The following is a 15,788-nucleotide window of genomic DNA, read 5'->3' as shown; positions in this document are numbered from 1 at the left end:
GAATGTATGTAAATATTAGCATAAGGACTTGGGTCTTTGGTGATTTTAGGTGTCGTAAAAACAGCTTTAAGAATAATTTGTCATGTGAAAATGAGCTGGTTGTCTGAAACGTCATGTTTTAACAGTAGGTATGCAGATCTATTTTTATGACTTCCACTGCGAATATTTTTGATCCAGCACCAAATCCAGTGGATGTTTTAGATGTGTGTATTTCTTCCATAAAATATTTAGGTGAGACAACTGAGATGAATCACCAAACTCTGCTGGGTGTGTCAAAAATAACTGCAAAAGAGAGAGAGAGGAATACAAGACTTAGTTTTTATCAGACATGTTTTAATTCTCAGGCTGTATGGAGGGGTAGTGCTGAGCAGTGTTGCCTTGTGGGAACAAGGTCAACAAGGTTGACATCCTGGTCTGGGCTCTCTCTGTATGAATTTCACATGTTCTCCCTGTTAGCTTGTGTTAGCTCTGACTAAGTACTCTGTTTTCTCCTACACCCCACAAACATAACTGTGAGGTAAACTGGCCTCTCTATGCTTCCTTCAGTTATGAGACTGTGTGTGTGCGTACCTGGTAGTTTGTCCTGTGTACCTGTGTGTTGCCCTATGACCTGTCCATGCTGTGTCCTACCCAGTGACCACCTCCAGTGGTCATTGGGTATCAATGCCACCCCGAAAACAAGCAGAGATATGGATATTCTTTAATCCATACTGATCCAGTTGACATTCTGCAGCTAATTTATAGCTGAAGTGCAGAAGGAGAGCATCACCATTTTTCAACTTTCTATTTTAGGTGTTTTATTGTATCAATAAGCATGTCAGACTAACTACAAAAGGTGTAAATCTGTCAGACTGGTAAAATGAATAGCGCTGTGGTGGCAGCAGATGGATGGGCTCCCTTGCAGGTGGAGACTCCCAGTCCAGACACACTTTTTTTATTTTTTTTTTTCCCTGAGCATGTGTTGACTAAGCCGGCGCTGTAAAATGTTTATCCACAAACACCTAATAGCTCATTAATAAAGTGTGCCGACAGGTTTGGGAGCTGCTGCTGAGGATGCTGGGTCTGCTTCATAAATCCATTCTCTGCTTAGCCTCATGTCACTTCAGGGGAAGTTTAACTGAAGCCAGATTGCCTGTTTGGCTCTCCTTGCTTTCCAAAACAAGCCGTTTAGAAGGTGAGCCACAGAAATGGAATAAAACATCCTTCCGGCCACTGATAAGAAACACATGGCACAAAGCTTAGACGGCAAGTACAGTCAGAAATCATACAGTTTTTTTTTTCCCACCATATTAGAGTCTTCCACATCGCTCAGCTCTGTAGGTGGAATGGATTCAACTTATTTCCATGGCTTCGGGCAAAACTGTGTGCCGTAAACAGCATCTCGGGTGAGCTGTGCTAAGTTGTACTAAGTTGCACGGTTCCTGAAGACAGACAGCAACATTAATCACAGGCTGGGGGTCTGATTACATAGCCCAGCCCTTCTTAAGTAAAGCTGTCCCTGGAGCGATACATGAAGATGGCAGGGCTGGTTTGGCATCACACTGGTGGATGCTCAGGTCTCCTGTTGTGCTCTCGCTCCATCGTCCTCCTTCTCTCTAGAGATGCTTAATGTCAGACAAACTCAGCTTTAAAGTTTCACATAAAAAGGCATGACTCGATTACATTACCACATTTATATATATACACTGCTCAAAAATAATAAAGGGAACACTCAAATAACACATCCTAGATCTGAATGAATGAAATATTCTCATTGAATACTTTGTTCTGTACAAAGTTGAATGTGCTGACAACAAAATCACACATAAATCACCAATGGAAATCAAATTTATTAACCAATGGAGGCCTGGATTTGGAGCCACACACAAAATTAAAGTGAAATGTTCCCTTTATTTTTTCGAGCAGTATATAAAAAAGCACATCTAGGACTTTATTTTTTTCCCTTTATATTTAACCAAAGTGACTCCATTCTAAAGTGTTAAGAATTGTAGGATGAATTTGCATCAATAAACTGTTATTTCTTATGTGTTTCTGTCTGGTCCCATTAAAATAGAGCTACAACATGTTGTAAAACGCTGCTGTTCACTTTTTCTCATCTTGTTACATGATGACACAACCTCACACAATGCATTTCATTGGGATTTATGCGACAAACCAGTGGTTCAGTGAAAAACAGTCGATGCTGTTTTCAACAGACTTTGTTGCTGTTTTCATGTAAGAGAAGAAATAAAACAGTAAAACTGAGAAGTTAAAAAAAACTCAAATCATGTAGCTCCAGCTCAGAATTGTTTCACTGAAATTATTATCGACAATGCACCACAGAAAGAAAATTTTTCTTCAGCAACAGCATAAATTCACAAACTGAAACAGTAAGAATAACTTCAATCTTAAAATGTCAAGATTCAGCCTCCTGCCGAACGAAACTCTGCAGACACATTCAAAGGTTTTTACTTGATAAAAGTAAAACTTTTATCAAGTAAACTTTTGCTCTCTATTCCACAATTTGATTTACTTTCTCACTTTATCACAAATAGTCCTAGTAAGATGCATTGAAATTCGAAAAGTAGTGGAAAAAGTGAAAGAGATGAAGAAACTTGCAAGGCACAGTAAAAGGGGTTTTCATTTTAGTCGTTCTGGTAACACTTTACTTGAAGGGGTGTGCATAAGACTGACATGACACTGTCATAAAAATGACGTAACATCTGTCATGAACATAAGGAAATCTTTATGAATGTCTGACAGTTGTCATGAAGTGTCATTCGGTAAATAATGACAAAAAGATGCAAAATGCCAACTTTACATTAAATTATCATAATGTTCAAAATCATGCAAAGTTGGCACTTTTAATGGACTTTCAATGCAACCTTTAGAGCAACTTTGCATTAAAAGTGTCATTATTTACCAAATCACACGTCATGACAACAGTCATAAACATTCATAAAGACTTCTTTATGTTCATGACAGATGTTATGTCATGTTTGTGACAGTGTCATGTCAGTCTTATCCACACCCCTTCAAATAAAGTGTTACCGTAGTTCTTCTCATGTTTCATGGACTTCTCTTGAAATGTTTCCATAAGATTAACCTGTATAAATGTAGGTGGAATTATATATTTTTTTTAAAAAAAACTTGACCTCATTTTCTATGGTCTTTTCTTTAAAATCTTAGTAATTTTTAAAGACAGATGTGACAGATTTTAACTCTTAGCTTACCAAATCCCACCAGTTGCAGGGTAGGTTTGACTTTTAATGGCTCCTCATTGGAAACGAGGCTTGTCTGCATTTATTTAGCTGTGTGCTAACTCTTATTGTCAGCTGAAAAGCTCATATGATCTGTGTACACTTGTTTCACCGCAGCTCAGCAGAGAGCGTCTCCTCGACAAACATAAACAGCTGTTTTCTTTCACAGGTGCCTGCCATGCCCTCATGTGTTTGTTTGTCTCTGCGCTCGTAAATTGTAGGTTCAGCTCGTACTATGTGTCCCCCATCTCTGCGGGCTCAAATACATGCAGCCCTGTATTTTATTGCATTTCCCTAACATATTCAATGCAGTGACTTCTAAGGACAGCTTATTTTCCATATTACACAGCAGTATGTGCTGCAAGGGAAATGAACAAAAGGAGACTAAAGTGGCAGAGGGAAGATGTGGGTGAAGGTTTGCATCTTAATCCTGAATGTGTTGGGGAAGGAAATCTATTTGTAAGCAATAAGGGATTGGTTAATAAGAAGCTAAATATTTAGGATTTTATTAATGGACACGTTTTTCTGGCTTGGAGAAAGATTTTCATTGTTTTTGCATGTTTTTTTTTTCTATGTCAGATATAATTAAAAAAATCAAAACTCAGAGCCTTAAATCAAAGTCATAGTGATACTAGTGATCCTTTTTAACCTGCTGAGATTTTATTCACATCAATGTACCTGCATGTGTGAAGCTTGCCTCTGGTAGAAAGGGGAAAGAAGACTCTAATCTGTAGTTCTTCAAGTTTTTCAAAATGCAATTTGAACTTAGGCTGTATTTTTTTTTATTATTCTGTTTTTGAACAAATGTTCTGCTTTTTCTGTGCGTCGGCCCATGAAAGCATAGTTTGCGGTGTCCCCAAACAGCACACAGTAAATGTTGAGGTACACAAGTACACACAAGTAGCTGAATTCATGTCTTTAGGAAATGGCCAAACATCCTGATGCAAGACCTAAGAGATGCATCATCATTCAATTAAACATCAAACACTTTTTTTAGCTAGTATCTCTTTAAAATGTAACCTTGTTGGTGCTGTAATGCTATTTATATTTTTCATGCATTCAAGTAAATGGAAAAATTATGTATCTGCGACTGCCTGCTGGTAACAAAATATCTAAGGTTTTATTGAAAATGGGTTGCTGTTATGTCTAGACTCGACATTGGTTCATGTTTTGAGTTTAGGGGCCCTTTTATGCTGCAACTGGAATGGAATGGCTTTATCAAACATTATAGGCTTTACAAATGATCAGATACTGTACTAAAAATGACTGCATACGGATTGAGTAAAAAAAGAAAAGCCTCCAAAGTAAAATTTTGAAAGGCATTCATAAACTCTGTAAAAATGCTGCTATAAACCTTTAAAAGATTTGAAAAAACCTATGAAGAAAGCGGGGAATAGAACAGTCTTCATAGTGGAGCAAAAAGTATATTTGTGCTGCAACATCTGCCTTCAACCTTAAAACCCGTATTCAACCCTTCAACTGTTTCTTCTCGCTGAATAGTCATGCATCCCGTTCTGTCACTTCTTTCCTGTTTCTCCACTCCACCTATTCTTGTCGAAACAGTGTGCCACCATTTTATTTTCATAAGTCAATCAGAGATTAACCTTTTGCTCTCAATACAAAATGATCCTTCATACAACAGCAGGCTTTGTGTCTGTGGGAAATGGGTTTGCATTCTAATTTGCTTCCCTTTTGTTGGAAGTATCACTCACTCAAAGTGGAGGGTTTTTGTGAACGTCTACAGTCACAAGACAGGAAGTGCCCTTTTCCTTGGCCAGTTTCCAAGTCCTGACTGATGTTATATCAGATGTCTGGGACGTGTTCAGATATTCACCGTGGGCTGACATTCGCACGTCCTATTGGGTCACACTCAACAAAATGTCAGGGTTTTAATGGAGGTTTTAATGTCAGATCTGACAATTTTAATATCAAGACTTGCTCCTCCTAAAGGGACTGTATGAAAACAGAATTTTTCTTGTCTGCTCAGAAGACGTGTTGGAGGTTACAGAGCGCACGTAAATATTTTTTAGCATGTGGCCAGTTTTGAAAGTTTACCATCAATAATAATGATCCAGAGCTTGTGGACGACTGAAGAAAATAACCATATTTATAGCTGAAACAAACGTGCATTGATCCCCCATGGTCTCATTCTAGGACAGAGAAAAGCATCAAAGGCACTGGAGCATCAAGATATTGAGTTGTTGTATTGAAGGTCTGATCCATTGATCTGTTGTCAAACATTAAATTGGTATTGACCAGCTTCATCTGGCTAACATTGTCTGCACAAAGTCACTCTCAGGTAAATTGACCCAAAAGTTTATAACAGTCAGATATTTGGTAAGCTGAGCCTCTTTGTTGATGCATTTGGTTTAATCACAAGCTTGTAATTTTCTAACTCCACAAATGTCAGCAGAACCTCTGAGCACCGGTGGAAATCATATTTCTTTCACTCTTTTTTTTTTTTTCCTCTCGTTGTTTTTTCCCCTCCTGCTGGGGACTTGGGTTTTAACGTGGCTGTCAAATATTTATGGCCTTCATTATAGTTTTCTGCAGTACGTCCTCGATTGGTATTTTACTAGTTTAATTAATCTTCAATAATTTTTGAGTGCATTTGGCAGTCAAGTGGGCCCTGGGGGGTGGACAGTGAAAAGAGGAAACAGGTCGGGTTTAGTCTGCAGGAAAACTGCGGCAAGAAACTTAGAAAACTGAAATCTTACAGAAGTTTCAGAAGTTCTGCTAAAAACCTTGAAGAGTTTGGTGTTTTTCAGCTGCTTTTCTATCTGTGAGTTTATGTCGAACTCGGCTAAATAAAATTGACTTTTAATTAAAAAATCAGAGTAAAAACAATTCCAATGTTAATCAATAGTTGTTTTCAACAAAGTCACCAGTGCTGTGCTTATGGGCTGCCTTGTTTTTAGTACTGTGGACTACAGTCTTTTGACCGAATAATATTTACAACCTTTCCTATGCCATCTCACAAGATTGAAACATACAGACAGAGGGATCTTTGGCCGTTAATCTTTTCATGTTTATCTAGAAAAATTGTGCACCATTTTTTTTTTCATTTGGTAAAATATTCTTGTATCATCATGAGATTTTATCTTGCTAACTCAGACCGAGGTGATGCATTTTTAGCTTAGTAACAGAGTCCAAAAGGGTTTTTTTCTCTTTTCCAATTAGAGCTACTGACTATTAAACATGTGCAGCATCCAGTGAGAATTCAGTGGCAGCTTAATGTAAAACTTCCTTAGGACAAACAACCTTCTCTTTATGAGGCGTTGATATGTGAGGATGAAACTGAATTCTAACTACTTTCATCATTTTTGATGAAATCTAAAGCAGTTTCTTAAGAACAATTCTTCTGATTTCATTAAAATATTGCAAATTAGTTTAGCAGATAAATGTTAAAAGTGTACCACATTTGCTAATATTTCACACAAGTTCTTACACGAAACAAAACTGTTTCCATGCACTCTAACAGGGTTCCAAAGGAAGAGACACAGGCCCGCAGCATCACAGATCCTGCACCATAGATAACTTCTCTTGCCTTTTGTCTATGAGCAAACCCAGCTGGACTGTTTGTTGTAGAAAAGCTTAATATTGTCTGACCAAAGCAAATTGTCTCAATAATGTTTAGCAAACGCTACATGTTCACGTTTGTGATGGCGGGATTGGCTCGCAGATGGTGATGACTGGTTGTTATGGAGACATTGTGAGCAGAAGATGCTGAAATTCTCCAACACTGAGCTTTTGGAGATTTTGTTTTAGCCATCCTTAGCATCCTACCTTTTGTGTGTGGTAACAAAATAAGCCTGGGTTCTCATCTGGCGTAGTGGCCTTTGGCTAAAACAATTGGTTTTATGTCAGATTTATTTTTTTAAGAATTAACAGAACGTCATTGATTATTAATTAGACGTTCCTAAACAGTAATCAGTTTCAAAAAGTAAAGTATAATTTTTTTTCAAGGTACTTAATATGTTGTTTTTAGTATTTTACTCATTCATGCCGTCTTTATTTATCTGCAGAGCAAAAGGAGTTCATCTTTGGTATAAAAAGATTATAAACAACTCCTGTTCATCAGTCTGCATACTTGATCCTGTCGTTATTGCTTACTTTTTCTGAAAGCACAGCGCTTCAGTAAACTAACTGCAGCAGCATTTGTTTTCCTATCTGTCAAAGAAAAATTGACTAGAGAAAAACAACCATTCTCAGTAAATGTGCATTGTCTTATCCTCCATGAATTATTCAAGCGCTGCTTTGGTTTTTTGATCTGTTTCTGTGGATTTAAACCTTTGATGGATTAGGATGACAGCAGAGTAGGTGAAAGCTGCAGCAGGGGTCAGAGTGTATGTCAGTTTTTTCTCCTCTTTTTTTTGTTTTTTTTTTTGGTCTGACTTGCCAGTGATTTCATTTATGCTCTGGCAGGGTTTCAGAGTCATCAGCCAGCTCTCTGTTCCTTGATCAAAGCTTTCACACTATAGAGATGCCCCAGTGCACAAAGCATTGACAGAGAATCACTCCATTTCTAATTATCTCCAAGAACATGCAGACAACAGAGAGAGGGGAGGGAGGAACATCTGTAAGCTTGATAAGCGTGGTGACATTATGGTGTGTGATCTGCTTCACCAATCGTAACAGATCATGCAAAGCAGTCAGACGCTTGGTTAAATTGACTAAAACCTTCTCTTTGATGAGTCAAATGTGCCCTGTTGAGTCATTTACAGGAACATTCTGCCTTTACAAGCCTGAGTCTAATGCAGTAATTTAGGAGTGTTTGGTTTAAAATGTACACATTTAGTCATTGCTGTGACATTACAGGTGTTTTCACACCTGGCCGTCCGGTAGACCCGGTTCAGTTGAGGACCAAAATTGCAACAGTTGCTACATTTTCAGCTGGTGTGGTTCGGTTTCGTACGGCACTCAGTCAAATGATCCAAACCAATGGAAAATCCTGTTTTTACCCCCTGACCTGTCGGGGCACTGCATGAAGAACTACTCAGGGAAGCGACATAAAAACCTCGGAAGAAGACATGAATGCGACTTCTTTCTTCACAAAATGTGAACAAGAATGGAGCATCGTCAGATTTTAGCAGGTTGCAGGATCTTGTTTTTGTGAAAACACGACCCATTTCTCCCTCTGGTGTTAGATTCTTGCATCTGTTTTGGTTCTTTTAACCCAGAATGCTTTGCAGTGTAGCTATTACCTGCATTTGGAGCGGTCTCGGGTCCTCTCGCATCCACGTATACATATGAGCCACTCCAGAGTTCCCTTCAACCAAACAGAGACCTGTATAGTTTATAGGCGGACCAGAGTTTGCATTTTTGGTTCACATCAGAGTTCACTTGCGCGTTCACACCTCCTGTTGTGTTTCTAGACAGACAGATTAGATTAACATGGGAAAAACAGTGCTGATGTCGATGCACCCCAAGTCTAGAAAGGTAGATTTCCATGTGTATTCAGAAAGACTTTTCTGCATTAAAATCAATTCAAATAAACTTATCAATTCCAAATTAATCCTAAATGGCATGAGTAGTTCTTGGATCATTGGGGTCAAATAGGATTTCTTTCAAAGTAACGTCTGTTTGATGTATCTTCAAGATATTAAGAAACCAGTGTAACACATTAAAGTAAATGAAACATCTGTAACCAGCACAGCCAAATGAAACGTAGATTATTGCTGATATTAATTACATAACACATGTAATTAATGTCACATTAATGTACGTCTGTCTCTCATGGCGCAGACACATATACAGGTTAAATATAGTATATACAGTGTGGCAAACCAGTCTTTGCTTACTCTTGAGATAGAAGTTGTTACAGAACTTTATATAGCAGGAAATCTTTGTTGTTTAATTTGTTAAACTCATTTCAGCATCTGAAGACAGCAGGACAGATGCTGATAATTCAGAAGCCTCATATTAGACTAACTAAAGAGATACCATTTCAAATATCTGCCTCCTTTACTTATATTTAATTGCCTTCATTTTGCATCATATAGGTTCAATCGTCTCTGTTTCAGTTCTTTGTGTTTGCCATTAATCCAGGCGCTCACAGCGCTCCCTGTCATCGTCCTTGGGCTTGTTAGCATCCTGCATCATTTTTCTTTATTTGAACAGTGTACAGATGGTTGTAATATGCTAATTGTGCCACTAGACATGACTAAATATGACACACTAAACTCTCCAAAGTTTCGGGACTAGTAAGAAAAACACAAAATGCAAGAAAAAAAAACTAATTCCTGTGCAATCTGTTCTGTTATTGATGAACAGTCTTTGAAAAAGTCCTGAGCTGTAAGGCTGGTGACCGTTAGGCTTCCAGGTGGCTCAAATACACAGAATGAGTGTTGAGAACTGCCTTCATATCTAATCAAAGTCAAACCTACTTTTCTGTCTCCAGCTTTTTATTTACTGTGAAAACCCTCTTTTTAATAGGAGCTTTCTGAAGGAGAGGCTTTATTCCCGATCATGTCGTTTTTGAGCAACAGCTTTCTTGTGTCTGTTGGCTGCACCGCACCTTAAATGACCTTTAGGAAGAAACAAAGACGTGATTTTAGGCTGCACAGTAAAAAGTCTAATCTCCTTTCCTCTGCATAAGGCTCTATTTGCAATAAAGATGATGCCCTTAATACAGAGCATCATCTCATCCCGTCAGCTGCAACGTCAATTGGTCTGCCTCGCATGGTCAGGGGGACAAAAGCCGCTCTTAGACCAATCCAATTGTCTCCAGTGAAGACAATTGTATTGCTGTCAGCCTAAAACCCCCAGAGTCAAAACCAGTGTTTGTTTGGAATATTTCTCCTGAGCATTGCAGGCTGAATCAGGGCGACGAGTTCAGGAAACATTAGGACACTTAGCAGCTGCTGGCTGAAAGCTACGAAGCCAACAGGAAGAGGTCAATTGGGAATCCGAGCCATTAATATTATTATTACATTTTATCCGCACGTATCGTCTCCGTGAGATCAACTATTTTTCCTTATCTGCAGAGTCTGCTTTTGCCGTCCTCCCTGTGTACGAGTAGTGTTTCGGTGAACAGTCGGTTTTATTCTCTTTCTATATTTTTTTGTTTTATCTCATCCCGGTCCCATGAGGAAACAAACAGGCCTTTAAAATGGATGAAAGACTGTGTGACTCAGATCACAGCTGAGGATCCATGTTGCTCGTGTTATTTTTTTTTTTATTCTTCCGTCTCACATCATCAATAGAGCCTTCCTGTATCAGCGCTGAAGTGCTGGGTCAATTGTCTTCATTTTCAGAAGGTTTAACAGTGACGAGACAAGCCCCTCTCATCTGCTCCCCTCGCTCATCCTTCAGCTCCCGTTGGATCTTGATTCCTGACAGAATCGTGTTTTCCCTGACGCTCTCACATCAAGCCTGCTCTTTTTGTTGTCTCTTAACACATATCAGCTTGCCACGTGCGTCAGCTGTTGGCATTTTACCTTTTTGTTTTGGAATCTCTTTAAATGTGCGACAGCACTTGACACTTTGGTTGTACAAATTAGTTTTGTTTTTTGTTTTTTTCTTGTTTGTATGTGTGCGTGATTTTGCTTTTTGTCACTATGCGCCTCCAGAATGCCAATTCGATTGTCCCTCCAAGCTAATTTCCCTCGTGTCGTCTCCTGCAGGCAACATCAACGGCTGCTCCCTGCACTACTACTTCTTTCTCCTGGCGGGGATCCAGGGTCTCACCTTGCTCGTCTTCCTCATCGTTTCTGTCAAGTATGACAAGCAGAAGAGCAGAGCAGGAAGTCAGCGCCAGAGATACTCCTCCTCTTGACCTTTGCACCCATAACACCAGCCTTCACCTGTCACAATGCCAAAAAGTCCTGTCCAATCAGTATTTACTTATGATCCTATAGCGCTCTGGGTTGTTGTTATTATATTACAACTATACACTTATTTATGCTTATTGTAGCTCTTTTGATTTGGTGTTTCTTGTACAGTGGTTGTTTTACCTTGACTGAGTGAGCTTTCAGAGCAGGAGTCCTGATTTCTGCTGAACTCCCCTTCTGCTGCGTGTTTACTCCTGTTGCCTTTTCTTTCTTTTTTTTCTGATCATTTGCACTTAACTTGAGTAATGGTGCCATAAAATATGATATTTTCATGTTTTCTAATATAACGAGAAAGCCGACTTGTTTTTACGTGTTGATTTTTACTTCATCCCTATAAAGACATTTTATATCTTAAATCTCAGTCTTTACAGTGGCTTAGTACTTTTACTAATTAAGCTTTTGATTCCATTATGATTCTTTGCTTAGTATTTTTAATCCGTCTTTTATTATTTTTTTTTCTTTTACGAATCCTGCTACGCAATCTAATATTAAAAGCAGAAAATCTTAAACATTTGTGTGCCACCGCCTGTGAATGCTCTGCACACATAAAATGACAAGAAAGCCATACTATTAAGTCCACTGTAAATCTTCCATTAACACAGTTAATGTCTAATTACAGCTCAATGTGTTACAAAATTATTCTCTAATTAGAAATTAACTGTTAGAGTAACCAGCGCACAGGAGCACACACGTTAAAATAATGTCATTACTTAGTAAGTCACAGATCCCGTTGTATTTGTTTTTAAGGAATTTTCTGTTTTTGCTGTATTTGTAAGACTGTGATGCTTTTAAGTTTGAGACTGTTGTATAAGGATGTGTGTGTGCGTGTGTGTGTGTTTTGAAACGTCATATTAAGTAGAGAACGAGCTATCGTAACAAGTTTTATTATGAGGACACTCAGGGCTTTAGAAATCATGTGAAGTACTGAAGAAATACTCCAGGAAATATACCGCTGCCTTTGGGAGCTCTCAGCTGTTTACTGTCAGTGTAAGTAAAGACGCAGCAAATATAAAAAAGCACATATAAAGCAAGAGGTTCACTTCCTCTTCTTGATCGTACGAAATGGCTGTTGGATGGATTTTCGTTTGTGTTCATTTGCCATATGAATCTAAATCGTCTCTGTCTTGTTTAACTGCATTTTGTCACAGTGCCTTTTTCATCTCATTATTTTTAAGACTGACTATACTTACTTTAACTTTACCCTTTGAAAATGCTTCAAGACTGAAATAGTGTTTTGTGTTTCTATTTATGCTCAATAAAGTCTATTCCATGGATGCATGGTTTTGTCCATCCTTTACCTACTAAAAATGCATTTTTCAGGTTTGGGAAAACTATGGAAAAATGTTTATTTTTATAGATTATTTCCAATTCCATTGTCTAAATGTTGTATCTATCTATTGATTAATCTGCCTTCCTCCATATTGCCATCCACCCATCTATAAATAATACATCTTTATTCATCATATTATTCCTTAAATTCATATAACTTTCAGAACATAAAAGTCTGACAGAGCTGCTAAAAGGATTTTTCTTTTACCACTGTGCTTTTTTAATATATGTATATATTTATGTTTCTGCTCTGCCAAGCCTGTGCTGCCTTAATGCAAGCTTTATAGCCACTGGGTATTACTGAAAAATTTATATTCCACTTTATTTTTCAATTTGTATATTAAAGATGTTTATTCCTACATTAAACAGCACTGCTCGCACAGAACATTATCAGCATCGGGAATCAATAATGGAGTAAAGAGCTCATTCAGGCCCCACATTTTAAATGCAGACAGGGATGGAGATACTGTTCTTTAATCATGGCATGTGCCTTCAAAGTCTGCTTTCATGATTAGGGCTGTGGTTTGTATGTCCTAAGGCAAGCTCAAAGTACTGTAGAGTGCCTTAATTATTTATATTACAAAAAAGCACAGCCTATAGCGGGCAGTGAGGAAAAATGTTGTTAACACAGAGGTGTAATGCTGGGTTTTGTATTCCCTGTTGGCTAAAGTCAGCATATTACTTCTTAGTTTCATCAGGCACACGCTGAAATCAACGTCATTGTGGATCATTTTTTTAACGTTGAAGCCTCCCAGCCACCAGGCTCGGAGACAGCCGTTTCCTGTTTAATTTGGTCCGAGAGCCACACAACCGCCGCTCAGCAGACAGCTTGATGTTTGAAAACTCAACACAATATCTCCGGGTCATAATTCTTGTGCGGTGGCTCGCCTCTCATGTTGAGAAGAATTTCTGACACACTGAATCCTTACTCGGGCAGAATTGCACAGCACCGGGGATTGGATATGCAGTTTATGGGCCAGAATATAAGAAAAAAGAAAAACCCAAATCTCCTGGGAGAAGACACCTTGTCTAAGTTCTTTTGTGTAAAACATGCATTCTTATGAGAAAAATCCACCGTATTTGGTGTTTATTTGAAGAAATAATTCCATTTTGGATGCATATGTAATTTTAGCTGAATATCCTTTTGTGTCTTGAAAGGTGCATCATCTTGGCTACTACTAATTAATGCCAAAACCAATGTGCTCAGTCAGGTGATAGTACTACTTTAGTAGCTATCAAAGTCCAGTGCTAGTTTTTAACAAACTCTGAGCATAAGACGTGTTTAGCATCCCAATAAGCAGTAGAAAACTCATAGAAATATGTTTGCCTCATTCTGCCCTGCAGACAAGGCTTTGCGAAGAAGATTATGTAGATTTTTTTTTCTTAAGTTAAAGCTTGCCTTATTACATCACCTTTTTTAGTTTTTAAAAAATCTCAAAAGTTTTTTGTTGTCAAGATTAGCTAGACTGTTTGATTTATCCATGTAGCTCATGATGACTTTGCCAATATTGCTATATTACCATCTTGCAGTGGAGCAGAAAGGTTAAATGTCGAGTGGAGAAAAGCTGGTGCTGAACACATTGGTGCTTTTCTGAGTTTAAATATTTGTAACAGGGCCACTGACATGAGATTCACACCAGATGTCAGTAGTAATCCAAGTAACCCAAGCAATTCACACAATACAAAGACATTTTTTTTTCCAAACTGTAGTTGAGTTGAAAGTCCTTTTAATGCTCTCCGATATTCAGTTATTTTCACAGACACTTTGTTTTCAATACAAATGATTTGCTAGTTTTACTTTCTTTGGCTGTGTGTTTGGGATTATCGCCTTGCTTGGCAATAGTGGAAACATTGAATGTGACTGTAGGCCATTGTGGTTTAGCATATTGTTTGTTGTTTTCATGGGAAAAGCTAAATTTTTTAAGGTCTTTTAGAGTCGCTCTTTGAGTGCTCCTTGGTTCTTCAAAAACTCTTGATTATTGTTTTGACATTTCTGTCAGAAATCTTATGAGGGTGATCTGATGTTCTTTTCGCTTTTGACTCCAACAATGCTCCCTGGAGCATCCAGAAGTTTAGAAATATAACCAACTAGTAGTCTTTCCGATGAGAAACATTTTCATAGGATATAGCAAAACAAAAAAACAACAACAACAACAACAAAAAAAAAAAAACAACAATTGTGTCCCTTTTCTTTCTTACTTTTTCTTTCACATTTTTTGGTACCTTGATTTCCCTTTCTTGGGGAACGGCATCACCTTTTTGCTCCATCCAGGCCCTGTGGGTGTTGGGATGGGACCTCAGAAAACATCCATTGTTCCATTATGACAATAACTCATTAGATATTTAAAACATGCAACGTAAGAAAAAAAAAAACTTTTTGTTTCAGGCTTTTTAGGCTCCCTGTCTACAAGGAACCCTAGTAAGCAGAACCCCAACTACTCATCTCCCCCCCCTGCAGCTCAGCCCTCTACAAGAGTGCTGAACCAACAGAGAACTGAAAGATAAGCAGTAAAGTCAATGAGGTAACAAAGGAATATGAGAATAAATGGCCAGGAAAAGGTCTTTCTTGCATTGGTTAATCTTTAATCTTCATGACACAGGCACACGGGGACAATGGGGCTGCATGTTGTGGTTTCATGAAAGAAACCACTGCACTCCCAAAAGAGCATCGCTGCTGTTCTGCAGTTTGGTAAAATGTGTTTCCCTGCATGGATGAGATCAAGTCTACTTGGATTAAATAATAAATGTTACATCTTGGAGAGGAGGAAAGTGCTGCTTTCTAGAATAACAACCTTCTGCCTCTTGTGAAACACGCCAAACAGCGCTTTTTACCACCAAGTTGATCTGTTCATGAATTAAACCTGAGGTCAGTAGCAACAAGCATTCTTCCCTCTCAGAAAGGGATTGTCATAAGATCTGAGGCAAGCTGACCATATGTCAAAACGCAGCAACAGTATATGTATGGAACATCTTTAATAATAGTCTAATGAGGTGGATTTAAAAAAAAATTACAACACAACCTTTTAAATCGGAATATTTCGATAAAACACCTTTGTTAGGTTTATTGTTCGAATAAACTCTGAAATGATCACAAGGACACAAAAACTTGTCCACTCCTTCCGCACTTCCCATATCTATATCCTCTGTTACTTTTTTTCAGCAGTTAAAACTGTTTACTCGTTGTTAACACGTCGTAACCTGTTTTTCCGAGCCGCCTTCAAACGTAACATGAGCGCTAAGACGCTCGCATTGGGTTTACACCTGTGCGGCAGTGCAGAGCTACTCAGGTTAGAGTCACGGCAGCAAACCAGCAAAAATCAAAGAACTTTGCACAGTCCCCCCCCGCAACTAACCAAATGAGTTGAGTAATGCTATTGGATGCAGGTGA

General features: G+C 38.4%; 1 protein-coding gene across 1 annotated transcript in view; it reads left to right on the top strand.

Annotated features, from left to right (window-relative positions):
* slc15a4 (solute carrier family 15 member 4) overlaps positions 1–12,345 on the top strand; it is a 35,793-nt gene extending 23,448 nt beyond the window's left edge. The window contains exon 9 of the mRNA XM_007567105.2: positions 10,865–12,345. Coding sequence (XP_007567167.1) covers positions 10,865–11,016 — 152 coding nt within the window. The 3' untranslated portion in view covers positions 11,017–12,345. The remainder of the gene's footprint in view (positions 1–10,864) is intronic.
* The last annotated feature ends 3,443 nt before the right edge of the window (positions 12,346–15,788 follow it).

The sequence above is a fragment of the Poecilia formosa genome, unplaced genomic scaffold (assembly GCF_000485575.1).
Source record: "Poecilia formosa unplaced genomic scaffold, Poecilia_formosa-5.1.2 Scaffold204, whole genome shotgun sequence".
NCBI lineage: Eukaryota > Metazoa > Chordata > Actinopteri > Cyprinodontiformes > Poeciliidae > Poecilia > Poecilia formosa.
The sequence above is the reverse complement of the archived record's forward strand: the minus strand, read 5'-3'. Positions and strand labels throughout refer to the sequence as shown.